Below are 16,133 nucleotides of genomic sequence, written 5' to 3' on the forward strand. Positions count from 1 at the left end.
AGAGTTCTGACTTCATTAATAAATCATAATAAACATTATAATTAAAAAATAAAGTTTGTGTTTTGAGGAAAGCATCGTGTTCCCTCCTCTTAAAGTTTACTTGATTATATTAAACCAAAATATTCTGGAGCTGAATTCACGGTTTAATCCAGTTTTTACTCATGTTTTGATTTTTTTCATTCATAATAAAATCTGAATTATCCAATTGTGAAAATCTAAATCAGAAGAACTGGAAACGACATGTGAGACATTACTGCTTCAAAAAAATTGAACTTTAGGCTTTACTTATTCTGACATAACTTATTGTCAGTAAATCCATTCATGTAAAGCCACACACTCACACACTCACACACTCACACACACACGCACACGCACTGGCTTTTGTTTCTTTTGAATCAAGTGACTCAAAGTCCTCAGAGGTGATAAGACTGTGCAGGATCTTACTGGGCTTTTTTTTTTGTGCCATAAAAAAACGATTCATTGATCAGGCGACGTTTGTCCAATCAATTGACGTCCTTAAGAAACAGACAGAGATGCTCAATGTTCAGTGTTCATGATCAAATAAATTTGATTTATTAAGCACCTTTAAAAAATGAGGGTTTACACAGCTGTTTTGACACAAGCAAAAAGAACCAATCACATGACTCCAAACAACACTGTGACACTTGATAAATGAGTTAAAAACTGATGTTGATTTATAGAATATTAACGCGTGAACAATATTTCAAACAAAAGTGATGCCACATCCTTTTCATCAGTCTTCTAATAACTTCCCTTTCTTCTCACGTTATGTCAGATTCATGAACTCTGATCTACTGAGGACAAAACATTCTATAAACTTCTATTATTTCTAAATCTGAGGATGAGCCGAGATTTCAGCTTCTTCTATTAAAGTGAAACGTGCTTGTCGTGGTCTCCTGGAACCCTGAGTGATGATTTTATTTATTATCATCGATTTATCATCCGAAACACACACCGCCTTCTGCTCTTGTCAAAGGGTGCTCTCACAGTAGACAGTCCGTACAGCACGCCTAAACCCCTAAAATCCAGTTTGTTTGACTGGTGTGAGTGCTTCAATCCGTGCTCGAGCATGGTACACTTCCTTGGCTCTAGCTTGTATTTGTATAATGTACAATAAAGTAAAAAAAAACAACAACTATTTGAGTAGTTTTTAGTTGTCTTTTGGATGCTGAACCTACATCTTAAAATCCCAGCATGCACACATGTTAGTCAGATATTCATGCAGTCTGAGTGGACAAATCCTTCAGCGGTTTCAGATGGTAAACATCAAGTTTAAGTGTCCCGCGGGATCGCAGAGGGCTTATTGTCAGAGCTGCTGTTTTACACCAACCTGCAACAATCCATCCACAGAGGAGGCTGCAAGACGTGCGCCAACACTGCTATGCTTATAACACTTTGTTCTAGGGACTCATCGATGCAGCGGTTCAACAGAGGCCGGTATCGGTCTGGTGTGGTGGTGACCGACATCAGCAGGTCTGCAAATAACGTGGAACCCATGTCAGTGAGCTGATGTTTATTGGTTGTGCCAAATCAATTTAATGCTGACATCTAGTTCACCTAACTACCGATTCAGAGAAGAGGTTTTTTTTTATTGGGCAGATGAAGTCAACCGTTGAACAATCTCTGACTTGTTTTCATCGTCAAACACGAGAGAAAATGGCGGCAGAGTGAGAGTCTTGAACCATAAGAAGTCACGATCAAACATCGGTATCGGCCCTGATTTTCCCAATCGTTGCGTCTCCAGTTTGTAATCTTAGTTCAAAACGCCAAGCAGCAGGGAAAGGTGGACTAAAACTAAACTGCAACTGCTTTTCATTGTCAGTGAAATAACTAAGCTTGAAATCAAGTCCGCACAATATCTGTTCACTTCACATTTCCTGTAATGATTTTCATTTTAAAGTAAACGCTCGATGTTTGTGAAACTAGTCCCAGTGAACGGTTCGGCGTTTCAGCTCCAGGAATGACTTGAAAGCTCAATGGATTGAATTGAAAATCTTAAATCTGTTAGCTGCTTAACTGATTAGTCATTCAACACAAGGTAATCGCCTCCTGGCAAAGGATAAAACAAAGAATTAGTGTGTCCACTTTATGACAACTCAGTCAATGGAAAAAAAAAAAAACAAGCACAAGTTTAAATGACCATGAAGGAATACAAATAGGAGCAGCTCTTATTGTTTCACTGAGAAATGTTGTCGTTATGTGACTTGCGGAGTCTTTTAGTTATTGCTTCTCTGTGGCCACCTCCTCATGCAGACGTCAACACTGACTGATGATAGTTAGGATGCAGATTTTAAAGTTTGTCTCTTCTCTCCCTGCATCCAGGGTGGCTGTTTGGAGATCCAGAGGGGATGGATCCTCTGGGTGCTCGCTCCCAGTTTGTGGACATCCAGACTCTCCCGACCTGGCAGCAGCAGCTGGGTGAGGACGGCGAGGAGGCGCCGCAGCTGGACCAGAGCGACAGCCTGCTCAGCCAGCAGAGCTTCCCCTCACCCTTCCCCTTCAGACCGGACATCAACCGCAAGATCATCCTCTTGTGAGTCACACAGACTTCTTCTCTTTGGTGCCGGCGGCTGAAAAGATCCTCTCCTGGCGGTTCCCTAACGTTCTCTTACAACTTTCCCCCCTCGCCATACACGTCGACACATAAACATATTCATACACCAATCACACTTCCAGTCACCCTCTTTGCAAATAAACTCCTATAGTTTTAAGATTGATCTTGAAGATTGCTCAGAATAAGAACTTCAGAGTGACAACAAACTGAAAAAAAAAAAACCAACAAGCGGATTTTAAAGAGGAAGTGAACTAAGGTGATTCTGCAACATGAAACTTGCAACAGACATTGCTTTTAACTGTTTGTTTGTTTTTTCAACCTGACTCTGAGGATGAACAAATCCGTATGAAAGAGATAAAAAATCTTCTTTTAACATTCATACTTCCTGTCCTTGGGTTTACTTCATTTACTTCATGTGCCGGCTTCGATCTGTATGTTGTGTTGTTGAAGGCGACGACAGAAACGCCTCTCACACAGGAGGGTTGTGGTAAAAGGAAGGAGTGTGGCTCTCTTTATCAAACACTGTTGTGCAGGTGAAGCTGAAAGCGAGATGTGACTCATCATATTTATAGTCATAGTCTTTGTTTCAGTAATTGTGACATCTGGTGTAGACTCATTTACTTTAAGTTTACCTGGAAGTCCTCTCACAGAGTTGACCATGCTTTACTGGCAATACTCGCACACACTCACTGCAGGAAGTTGTGTGTATGTTTACTGCTTGTACCTACACTGCTAGTTAGTTACTACGTGCTTGCACAAGCTAACCGCCCGGTGTTTAGCACCTGTCTGTCCAACAGAAAGCAGGCCAACTCCGCGTCCCGAGGTAAAAGCCTATCTAAGGTAAACCCTAACTTTGGAACAAGCTTTATCTGCGTGCCGTTTTGCCTCACTGTGATTATATTTTCGCTTCGGTTTGAATCGCGTCCAATCGCTGAATTGTATCCACTCCTGAACTCACCTGTGTGCTAAGTTTATGTTTTTTTGTTTCAGGAAAAAGCTAATAACTCTATCTTTAAAAGCCCAGATTTAATCCACAATAACACATCATATGTTGAAACTGATTATTAGTTTTTTCTTGAATTCCAGCAAAACAGCAAAAGGGTCATGTCGACCACCCTGTAGCATCACCTCTTCCTTTAACAACACACAGACTTTTGGCTCTCACACTTCAGGGGTTGGATTAGTTGCCAATTTCCCCAAAAGGTTGTAGATTTTAACCTTGCAACTACTGCTGCCAAGTCCTGAAATGTCTAGTTTTCTGCCTTTGCTCCCCAAAGTATCACAAACACTAAAACATGAGGAAAGTTGGTTTGACCGACACTTACATGCTGAGGCCAGTTTCAACCATTTCTGAGATTATCTTTGAGGTTCTTCCCCCTAAACCAGCTAAGAATAACTGCTCTCTGCATACTTCATCAACCATTAGGATTTGTTCTCATTAAAACTCTGGATTCTCCTCATCACTCTTCTGTGGCTTATTTTTCTGAAAAAGCTCAAACCAGAGTATTTGGTTTGGTTTCACTCGTCTGTGGAAAGTTTGAGTGTACCTTTTAAATTCAGAGGCTGTGTGAGTCTTTCCAAAAAACTTAACTGCACGACCATAACTCTTCTCAATTCAGGAGCGTTCATTATTTCAATTGGATCTGTTGCAGTTGTTCCCAAATGTTGATTTTCCATCTTCATGTGGAATCAAAGATCCTTACACAAGAAGTTTGACCTGACGTGAGTCCTACAGAGTTTTTTCTTCAGATGATCAGACAGCTGTCCTTTGCAATGTCATTTGTCAACAAACTTTAAAGGAGCAATCTGTAAGATATCTACTGGCTGAAATGATAAAGTGACCTTACAATATGATCAGACATTAAGGAAACATGCTATGTTGAAGTGCTGGCTTCTCTGACAACAATGCAGCAGCCAGTATGTCCTCCTTCTAACTTTAGATTCTGGTCCTGAATGCTCTGGATTTGTTTGGACCAGAGAAGGTAGGCGGTTTTAAGGCACCCCCACACGGCCGTTTTGGACACCCCTCAGTTATCAGGTCAAACCAACAGGCGTTGCAGCGATGGAAGCGGGCAAGAGAACTGGTTCAGATAGAAGTGATTGTACTCGACCTAAAAAGCCTCTGCATGTTTCTAATAAGCTCCACGAGCAGAAATGTGCTCAAACTAGGATCAATATTGGAGATGCTTTTGAAAAATGGAGAGAGGTTAGAACACAGAAAGGTTTACAGACCGATGCAGAGCTGGATAAACACTGAAGCTTCAGTGTCCGTGACATGGCAACCTGCATGCACATCGACTGTAGAGAGGAGGGGGACAGCTCTCTTTGATGTTTGAATTTGGACTGCAGTACCCATCTTAAACACTAGGTGTAAGTTACATATTGCTCCTTTAACATATCCCAATTAGTTAAACATTTGATTTGCAGCCTTCACTCTCTTGATGTTTGGGCTGCTCGCCACAAACGGTGATCATTGTTGTTTTTAGAAAGTGAAGCTCTCTACAACAAACCGATCTGTACAAATAAATCTTTTTTTTTTTTTTTCCATTTTCCGGCGATCTGACATCATTTGTTCATTATTCTGAGTAAAATATGCTGCAGAACTACAAGTGTGAAATATAAACTGTTCTCTATTAACTTTGGGATCAGAGTGGCTTAGAGAACTTGTGGTTATGTTTCTGAGAAAGTTTTTTTCCCCTGAGCCTAGCACGCCTTTGATAAAGCCGTAAATGGTCTTGACTCTCCATTTACCAAAGATCCCAGCGTGCGAATAATCCGCGGTATTCAGGACAGGTTTTATGTGCAGATAGATCAGATCAGTGTAAAAGGCAGCTTGACTTGTAATGTCTTAAAACCAAATGTACTGAATGAAGCTCATGCAGCAGCAGCTCTGCTCGATCTGAACGTTCATCTCATTAGAAGTCGCAGTCTTGTTCCTTTATAAATCAATTCTTTGTGTTCTTAGATTTAAATCACGTGGCTCCTCTGAATTCAGCGAACTGTTTGGAGAAGAATCTGTTATTAAATTAAACCAATCAGGCGTTGATTTGTAACTGATTAGACTGAGTTGTCTGTTGTTTCAAAGTGTAATCTATCCCTGATCTGAAACAGGTCAGATGTCATGTTTTATCGACCCACAAACAGGATGTGTCTTTCTAATACTTTATTTTTATTGGGGTTTTTTTTTTTGTCACTACTAAAGGACAAAACAACAACATCAGTGGAAATAAACTCATGAAGAGGTCTGGATTGTTTTGTCTCTAAAACATTTGGTCCTCTGAATTATTCAATACAATGATGACGGCAGAGGCTGCTGTGTAAAGTGACCATCAGTATTTACTAATCCTTTTCATACACATTCATAGAAACCGGGGGTTAAGCGTCTTGCCAAGCGATGGGGATCGAGCCCCCTACCTTCTGTTTGAGAGGTGACCGACTCTACCACGGAGCCACAGCCGCAGCCGGGTCTGAATCTGACCTCTGCCCTTTGCTGCATGTCACCTGCAGCTCTCTTCTCTCAACATTTCCCCTCTACAGCTGTCCTATCTCATAAAGGCGAAAGGCCCAAAACATAACTTTAAAAAAGGAGACTTTTGTTTTTAACATGCGGTATCTAAAAGTATGTAAGTATTGAACGTTTTTGACAAGAGGGAGGAGCTTCACCTGGAGTCGAGGATGATGAAATGAGAATTTGGTTCCTGAAGATTGATGACTCTCGGATTTCTTAAAATCTGTTTTCGGCCATAACTAAAGAATTTAAACGCTCATTTTGACACGTTTAACACAAAGTGTAGTGTATAAAATGATAAGGTGATAGTGTTGTTGTTTTACCAAAAGGTAAACAATCACCCTGATATGATAATGTTCTAGACAAACAATTATCGAGCTATCATTCCCGTCCCATTCTTGTGGTTTGTAACACTTCTGCTCGACTGTAATTATAGTCTACATGCTGCTGGACTCGTTCATTAATGTCCCCGCTGTAGCACCTTAATGTTAAACACCCTGATGGGCTCAGAGACGAGATGCATCTAGCATTGAAGCGTGAGGTAAAATTTTAAGGGAAATCATTGACCATCATTTTGACCGTTTGCTGAGGAACATGAAACAAGAAGCTTGGGCACAGACGCGGTTAGAGGAGGGTTACATTGCTAGAAAATGGAGTAGTAAAACAAACACTTTGAGTATTTTTAGCAGCAGCGTTGGCTCTGTAGTGTGAACGCCGCCTGTGTCTCTCCACGTGCTCTCCTGGACCAGTTCAGAGTCCAGATCGCCTCACAAATCCTCTTTTATGGAGGAACACATGATCATCCGGTGCCCGACTTGGCATAGTTTCTGTGTGAGGGCCTTGTTGTTAACAGCGGGCCTCCCCTTGCTCACTCATCAGCAGCAGCAGGCGCATTCCTGCTGCACGAACGTGACCAGACCTCCAGGAACAACCGGCCCTCGGGCAGGTTCAGCTTGTGACCGCTTTGTGGCTCATTGCTGACATGAATAAGTGGTGAACAGTGCCACCATGGATACTTTCACCTCCAAACACTCGGTAGATTTATGCAGTTCAATACATTTCAGAAGAGTTAGGATATAAAGGAATCAAATGTAAAAAAAAAAAAGATATTATCTGCAAATACTATCTTAAAAGTGAATTGAAGGATGTTTGTGCTGATACTGAAATGTCAGCTGTACATGTCTGAATGTAGGACTGTGTGATTAAATCAACCACACCGATAGTATCGTGCAAATTCTGTTCTGTGGACATGTTATCATTGTATATTTGTGCACAAACTATCATGTAGAGTGCTGTTTTCGCCAGGTATTAGCTACCAAAGGTACTACTGAAGCTTTTCCGACTTGTCGCTAACTTGCAACAGGAATGCGGTTAACTTGGACGTGATGGCATTCCCAGCGCCGAGATCCGAGGTCAATGGACACACCATCATGACATACACATATTTTTGTTGACATACTCAAGCATCTAAAAAGCTGTTTGTCTGGCCACTTAATTAAATGAATGGTTGGCATTTAGCTTCACAGGCTGTATTTGTATCTCGAGAGTGGAAGCAGGTAAAGATAAGACTCAGTAAATACCGTATCAGATAGATTGATACTGAGAACGAGGTCTCTTTCTCAGTCTGAGTTACTTTCTGGCAGTGTGATCTGCTCTGGCTTGTGACTCATTTTTAATTAACTTAAAAAGCACAATTTAAAAAACAATAAAACTTGTCTTTCTCGCTCCTGACGGCTGACCTCGTCTTGTGACCAAAACGCCTTCAACACATGCTCGAGTGGTTCCGCATTGTTTTTTCCAAACAACCTGCCGAGTTCCAGAGAGTGAAGAAATGACTTTACTGAAGCAATAAAAATAAGTATTTCACTCTGGCTCAGTGTGTAAATGACTTTGGTTTAAAGTGTGCAGACTAACGGGCCCGTGTGTGGTCAGACAGTCACTCTTCCAGGGTTTTTAAGTCAAACTTAAAATGGCCTTTCTGCTCATATTTAAAGGTAACAGGAATTCACTTCATTTGAGAGAGCATGCCACATCAGCCTTCTTTCCTCCAATGAAAACCTACCAGACAGAGATCTGAAAATCAGCCGCCATTGTTGTTGTTTCTGCATGTTTATGTTTAAAATTATCATCACTGTCTTCATCTATTGTTGTGTTCTGGTCTCATCAGCACCGGGGATGTCGCTCTGCTGAACTGCACCTCCATCGTGAACACGAGCAACGAGATGCTGAACGACAAGAACCCGGTGTCTGACAGCATCCACCAGCACGCCGGGCCCGAGCTCCGAGAAGAGCTGCTCAGATTCAAAGGTAGAGCTGAGGACGGGGGGAGGGGGTCGTACACATGAACCCCAACTTTAGGGCTAATTTGAGTTTTTCCTCTCTTGCATGTTGATGCTGCAGACTCAAATCTGCAGACAGGACACATGAATGCAACTATACATGCGTATGAACTCACAGCCCAGCACATGATGATCAGATGAATTTAATTTAAAGAAAGGCTGCAATCGCTGCCTTAATTTACAGTATTGTATCTTTTAGAAAGAACGCACAGCTCCCTTTCATGAAGAACTGCAAAGTGAAGATCTAAGAGAAACCTCAAATTGAATCAAAGCGATTCATACTGTCTGTGAAGAGTCTGCATCAAGGAATCAAATTAACGAAAGCATTCAGGAATTCAACGCAAGGCGATAAAATCCTCTTTGTTTCTGACGCCTTTCTGAAGTCACGGCCTCCTTCAGGCAAAGAGAGCTGGCACCACATCGTTTAATCACATAGATGTGTGTTATTTCCAAACGACATCGAGTGTTAGAGATTTATAAAACCAAAAAAATCTGAATCCAAATCAGTTTTTTTTTATTGGCCAAGTATGTGGTGCATTCCTCTTTATGTAGAGACAAATACATACTTCACTTAAACTTGCATCTTGCATCTGTACTTGATAATTAAATGTAGCAGCTGTAGAAGTCATAGAATAATGTAAAGTAAGTCTTTTTCACCCGTGGTGTGTGAAGGAGAGACGGCGCAGGTCCTTTCTCCCTGCAGCAGTCAGACTCTTCAGCCGAGCCTGCTCCCAGTAGATCACAAAACACACAAGCTCCAACCTCTTGTGCAATATTATCACATTACAATATCTACCATATTACAATATCCTCTGATAACATGTTCAGCTTTATGTGTGCTGTGTGCATGATGGTGTTTTTTTCTATATATGTGTGAATGTTAAGACTACATTTGTAACAACTGCAGCTCTGTTTTGGCTCCTCTACTATTTTCCTTTTTTTAATTTAATGGTGCTCTGTGTCCACTTGTTGGCTGTCCTGCAACACTGAAAATGTCATCTTATCTTGTCTTTAAGATGTCCCTGCAGCATTACCAATCATTTCCAGATTTTTCTGGAGCGTTGTTCTTCGAGGTTACTCACTTTCAATGTTGTTGTGTTTTTTTTTAATGCAGGATGTCGAACAGGTGAGGCGAAGCTGACCAAAGGCTTCAACCTGGCGGCGAGGTTCATCATCCACACGGTGGGACCGAAATACAAATCAAAGTACAGAACGGCTGCAGAGAGCTCGCTCTACAGCTGCTACAGGAACATCATGCAGCTGGCCGCGTAAGAAGCACAATTATAAACAAACAGCTTCTGAAAAAGAGAAAAGCTTTTCTTCTCTGTAGAAGTACAGCGAGAGTTTTCTTTGTTGAAAAAAGTGGCCGACGGTTGTTGGTTGTTGGTTGTTGGTTGTTGGTTTTTGTGTGTGTGTGTGTGTGAACACCAGTCCTTGGTATATGAACTGTTAATGTGGTGAGCCATGTGTGAGATTTTTTTTCTTTCTTTTTTCTTTTTTCTGTTGTCACCTTAGAGAGAAGTCGATGTCGTCTGTTGGTATCGGTGTGGTGAGCACGACCAAAAGAGGTTACCCACTGGAGGACGCTACACACATCGCCTTCAGTAAGAAACACGCACACACACATACACGTGCGCGCACACACACACACTCACACACACACTTACACACACTCACATAGATGTCATTAAGAAGGAGAGACACAAACACACATAGAGCTTTTTATCAGGGAGGTACAGATGAGGGGGTTGTGGAAAAGAGCCTGTTATCTTGTTATCTTTCTGTGTTCTGTACACTCACACACACACACACACACACTCACACACACACTCACACACACCTAGAAACTACACAGCACTCATTATTCCCACAAAAACAACACAGAAGACTCATGGTTATACTTTTGATTAAATTAGGACAACAAATTACGCTGGCAGACGCTCTAATTCAGTCATGACACACAATACAAGCCTTTAATTGTGACAGGCTTTAAATGACATGTTCTCTGAAGCGCACATGATGATGATGATGAGAAGATCATACTCTTTAAGTAGAAGCAAAAAAAAACATCTTTAAATAAAGATGCATCCAAACACATTACAGTACCAATGACCTACACCACCCATTAGAGAGACGAGGCATGTGTCGCTCCAGCAGTTTATAAACTCCACTCTGCAAAGTGAGAGAAGCTGCAGCCTTCAAAGTGACCACAGTGAGAGCAACACCAATACATTCATCAAGCTCATCAAGCTCTGTGGGCCTAACATAGATATATTAGTGTCTTTGTGTATGTTACGCTGATATGCACATGTAGGAAAATGTATTTTTCTGAATATTAGTGCAGAAAATAATGCTCAGGTTTGCCTAGAAAAGGCGTCATCACCAAGACTGCTACAATTTGCAAGGATTGGTCAGTACTGGGATTGGTTAACAATAGGGCTTTGGGGATGTTTAATATCTTTGTAATCCTTTTCTGAAGTCATTTGTTAAGGAAAGTGCCTTTGCAAAGTCATATTGGTGCAAAGTCTGTGCACAATCCACAAAGAGAAGTAGACCTGGTGAAAGCCAGATGATTACGCCCTACACGGTGTCAAAACTTTAAAAGCAGCTCACCTCAGTTAGTAGAGTAGGTGTCCCATGTGTTGAGGCCGCAGTCCCTCGTCACACTGGTCATCAGTTCAACTCCCGCTCCTGACGCCATGTGGTGCATGTCATCCTCGACTCTCCCGCCCACAAACTTAACGCCCCTCTATCTGTCCAAACAAGGAGGGGAAAAAAAGAAACTTTGAAACTCTTCAGGCTTTCGTGGAAACCCCTTTTTTTTTATGTTTCCAATAAAACCGAACATTAAACACACGACTGTTTAAATATACAGCGCTTAAATAAGTAAGTACCTATACAAAAGTCAATACCTTTTTGTTGAGTTTTGTGTGTTTCTTGGTTGCCAATTTCCAAACTAAAGGAAAGAGGAAAGGAAAAGAAAAGTTGGACTGTTCAGTTCTCAGTAAAGAATCCTTGATGTGTTTGGCAGGTCTTTATATTGACCTATATGTGTGCGTTCATGTGTTTACAGGAACGGTGCGCAGGTTTCTGGAGAATCATGGAAACAGCCTGGAGGCGGTGGTGTTCGCTGTATCAGAAACAGAAGAGGTTGGTGTGACTTTAGTCAGCGCCCCTACATCCCATAATAGTCAGAGTGTGAAGTATGCATTCAAGAAAATCTTCTTGCCCTGCTTGCTCATTTGCCAGTGTTTTTATCTGAACATGTTTATTACCTAAACCTGTGTGTGTTCATTCAGCCGGTGTACAGGAAGTTACTTCCTCTGTACTACCCTCGCTCTGAAGACGAGGAGAAGGCCTCCCTGCCTCTCATCCCAGCTGACATCGGAAACTCTGAGGGTGAACCCGTCGTCCCCGAGAGACAGATCCGCATCGCAGAGAAGCCGGGAACCCTGGAAGGTACGCAACTAAAACAAAAACATGGCGCGATGTTTCACAGCCTTAGAAAAAGACTCGCAGTGTGTTTCTTTCCCATGTCAGAAAACGCATCTGAAGAGTTGACGTTTTATTTTTTCAAGTGGTTGATATTAAATGTTGGAATCAGATTCAATACCAATTGTCCAAAAATCATTGGGTGCAAAATAAACTCACACAGTTTCTCCCTGGACTAAACTCCCAGAGAGCGCTTTGTTGTTCTTCTTTTATTCTTTGGAGTTCAACTTTGACCTCAGACTGATGAGACTCATTTTACAGTTTGAGGCTCAACATAATGAACAGAAAAGTGAAGAAGAAGAAGAAGATATACTTTATTGATCCCATGAGAGGAAATTCAATTTTACACTCTCTTCTTAATCATGCTACACACACACAAATACACAAACAGGATCCTATGAACATGCACTAATGGAGAGATGTCAGAGTGAGGGGGGGGCGCTCTTCAGCTGGTGGGGGTTCAGTGGCCTCCTCAAGGGCACCTCAGCAGTGCTCAGAAGTGAACTGGCACCTCTCCAGCTACCAGACCAGCTTCCATTCTTAGTCCTCAGCCGGATTTGAGCCGGCGACCCTCTGATTCCAAACCCAAGTCCCTTCAGACTGAGCTACTGTCGCCCCGCAAACAAAAAGAGTGTGAAGGTGTAGCTGTGATCGGTCAGAGTGGACCGTCTGTTCTTCCTCTGAGGAGAAGTCCAGCCGGCTCTTCTGTCACTCCGTCAACTATTAGTTAACTTTCCATTTAACTGCCAGTTAGTCAGCCTGTCATTATACCTGTAAACATGTTATCAAACCAACATAGTTCATCAGCCAACTGGGAATGAATGCATCCAGATCATACATCAATCTGCAGCCAGGGCTTCATATTTTCCTATTGAAGCAACCTGAACACACCTGAGTAGCAGTTCTCTTTAAGGTGTCTTTATCTTGTAAACAAAAGATAGTTAAGACACAATGTTTGCACATGAACAAGGCTTTTTCCTCTGTCATTTAACTCAACATGTAATGCTTCAATGCTTACAAGTGATTCGCAAAATCACACATTAAAGTATGCTAAGAGAATCAGCTCCTTAAGTCCTGAGGTCAAAGGTTGAAAAATGGCAGATAGATATGCAAGTGATGGAAGATGCTTTCTTTTAGAGTTCCAGAAACGACATCATGATACTTTGAAACCATCCTTAAGGCTCACAAAGATATGTAGTGTTAGTTTGTACTTTGATCGGGCTCTGTTGTAAAGAAAATAAAGAGAGACAAAGAACTAACAGGGGAAATTAGACATTCTGACTATTAGCAGCTTCAGTTTTACGACGTTTAATCCTCATAAAAACTGTAATTTTTAAGACTTTTTTTTTTTAGTTTACCAACCTCAGATTTTCTTGTTCTTGTTCCAAAAGTGTGAATTCTTGGTGAAGAAGAGGATATTCAAAGTAACACCAGCGCATGTGTTAGCGAGAGTTTGAGGTTTCTGCGTTGAACACGTTGCCTTCGCTGACCCTGCGACATGATGTCTGCCGGCGTGACGCTTCAAAGGGGCAAAAATGCGGCTTCTGGGTGTCGATCCAAAGCAAGCAAAGCTGTATGTGATTGCAGCCCAATAACAACAGGCTGCTGTATACACACTGACAGACACACATGCCCAATCTGGATGTAGATGAGATGCATGGTCATGCGTGAGGCCGATCGGTTCATGTGGTCGTTTAAAAACAAGAAACAAAGCCTTAGTTCTGTCCTCAGAGTTTTATGACCTCACTGGCAGCTTCACACAAACACACACACACAAATAATTTCACGCTTTCAGAAGAATTATGATCAGGGAGTTTAAGACAGGCAGCAAAAACACAGAACTTCTTTTATGGGAAAAACACATCAGAGATAAAAATTAAGCGATGTCCTGCATCATTGGCCAGTTTAATTTTATTATGAGTAATCTTAAAGGTCTTCTTTTGTCTTTTTTATATCAAACCAATGATGTAAGTCTCTGATTTTCCTACATTATCCCCCTCTAGTGCATCAAACTTTGCCCTAACTTTATTCAACGTCTGCTGCAGTGACTACATGAAGGCAAGTCACGTACAGTGAAAGTGATTCACTGTTTGTCGTCTTCTCTTTGTTTGTTGTTGTAGACGATTCTGAAGAGGAGAGTCTGGAGTCCGATCTGGGTCAGGTGGGGACTCACGCCTTCGCCCGGATGGAGGGTGACGTGGACAAACAGCGCAAACAGATCCTGCAGGGCCAGATGTCCGAGGCGGCGATTCAGAAACAACACCAGAGAAAGTAAGAGCCAAACGAGACGCTTAAAATAAGATAAAATGATTTAAGATTGTGAAAATTCAGCTTTATGTATGACAAAAAATCCAATCCAAATGTATTTATAAAGCACATTTAAAAACAACAAAAGTTGACCAAAGTGGGGGCGCCGGTAGCCTAGTGGTTAATATGTGTGACCTATGTACAGAGACCGAGGTCTGAAGAGAGAGAGAGAGGGCTTGTGTTTCAAGGTTAGATTTAAGAACATGAAGCATGGGGGGGCAGATCAACATGTGGAGGCAAGGCGTACCAGAGTGTGGGTGCTGCTACTGAAAAACGCTCCTGAGCTTCAACTTAAACCTCAGGATAGTCAGACGCAACTTCTCTTTTGATCCGAGTGTCCGTGATGAACGATGAGGTTTTAAAAAGGTCAGACAGATGAGAAGGAGCCAGCCCGTTTAAAGTTTATAAGTCAGTAATAATATCTTAAAATCAATCCCAAAACACACAAGGAGCCAGTGAAGTGAATTAAAAATAGAGGAGTTAAGCTCATTTGCTAGTTAAAAGACGAGCTGAGGCGTTTTTGATCAGGCTGAAGACGATTAGGAGAGGCTCGCCTGACGACAACATGAAGTGCATGACAATAATCCAGACGTGTGGTGATGAAAGCGTGCACATACTTCTCTAAATCAGGGAAAGATGAAAGTTGGGTTGATGTTAATTAGCATTGTTAGAATTGGCACTTACAACTCTGGGGTTTACAATTTCTGCCTGCAACAGGTGTGCAACAAAGGGACATAGTTAGACTTAAACTGGGGACACTCTGGGTGCAGGTGTGTTTTCTTTTTTTTTTTTCTTAGGTTTTTATGTCACTGGACAAGTGGACAGATTTAGAAATATGAGAGAGAGAGAATGGGGAGGGACATCTAGAAAAGGAGCCACAGGTTAGAGTCGAACCCGAGTCGCCCGCTTGGAGGACTATAACCTCTGTACATTGGGACTGGCTACTGGCGCCCCAGGTGTGCATTGTAGACCTCGAGGCCTTAGAGACGCCTTCACACACAAAATCAAGCCTGTAAACAGAAGAAAGCAAGAGGATACAAAAAAAACACTTTAGTATGACAACACCTCTTGGGCCTTTTTACGACCTTGTTTCAATCATTTTCTGCACTTTTATACGTAAACTCTGACGCTCAGGTGTCTTTGTTTTTTCACCTTTTATTGTCATCTGGTTGTGAAATTAGGCCGTTTACAGTTTTCTACGACACCCACACACGTTATTATATAAAGTCTTTATGTGCCTTGTGTTTTCTCTGCATTCTTGTGTCTAGTAAATAATTAAACAGGCAGGTCCAACACCAGATGTCCAGCTGTTTACCTTATTGGAGTCTCTAGCTGGTTATGAAACAACAGACTGAAATGAAGACGATGTCTATTTATGAACTACGGAAGCACACATTTCTACATTGCTAATATAAATGCCTAAACCTGTGAAGGGTCAGGTGTCAGGCTAGGTGATTACCTGCTCTCTGCCAAAACATTTATTCAGCATTTTCCACCGCAGAGGTTCTCAATGAGTGATACGACTGACTGTTAACAGAAAGACGGATGAGATCACAAGCAACACAAACCGATCGTTCCTCATAGAAGCTTTAAATGATGTGGTGACCACATCGCCTCCGTCCTTCATAACCCCCCCCCCCCCCCCCCCCTCCCCCCTGCAGGACAAACTATCAGTCCTGGGGGGACAGGGCCTTTGCAATTGCCTCTGGAACTCACTCCCAAAAACATCAGAGACTTACCCTCCACATTCAAGAAATCCCTAAAAACTCACCTCTTCTACATCACCTACAACCACTAACAATCTCAACTCTCATCCTCCTTCCTTTACCATATTTCTTTGTTGTATTGTTTTTGCCGTTTTGTTTTGTTTTAATTTAATTTCATTTTAATTTCATTTCATTTATTATACAGG

At 41.8% G+C, this 16,133-nt stretch overlaps 1 protein-coding gene across 1 annotated transcript in view; it reads left to right on the plus strand.

Moving 5' to 3' along the window:
* gdap2 (ganglioside induced differentiation associated protein 2) overlaps positions 1–16,133 on the plus strand; it is a 37,198-nt gene that overhangs the window by 453 nt on the left and 20,612 nt on the right. Inside the window, exons 2-8 of the mRNA XM_020631990.3 lie at positions 2,344–2,554; positions 8,251–8,390; positions 9,537–9,690; positions 9,938–10,026; positions 11,496–11,572; positions 11,722–11,881; positions 14,035–14,185. Of these exons, the coding sequence (XP_020487646.1) occupies positions 2,370–2,554; positions 8,251–8,390; positions 9,537–9,690; positions 9,938–10,026; positions 11,496–11,572; positions 11,722–11,881; positions 14,035–14,185 (956 nt within the window). The 5' untranslated portion in view covers positions 2,344–2,369. The remainder of the gene's footprint in view (positions 1–2,343; positions 2,555–8,250; positions 8,391–9,536; positions 9,691–9,937; positions 10,027–11,495; positions 11,573–11,721; positions 11,882–14,034; positions 14,186–16,133) is intronic.

Source organism: Labrus bergylta, chromosome 13, assembly GCF_963930695.1.
Source record: "Labrus bergylta chromosome 13, fLabBer1.1, whole genome shotgun sequence".
Taxonomy (NCBI): Eukaryota; Metazoa; Chordata; class Actinopteri; order Labriformes; family Labridae; genus Labrus; species Labrus bergylta.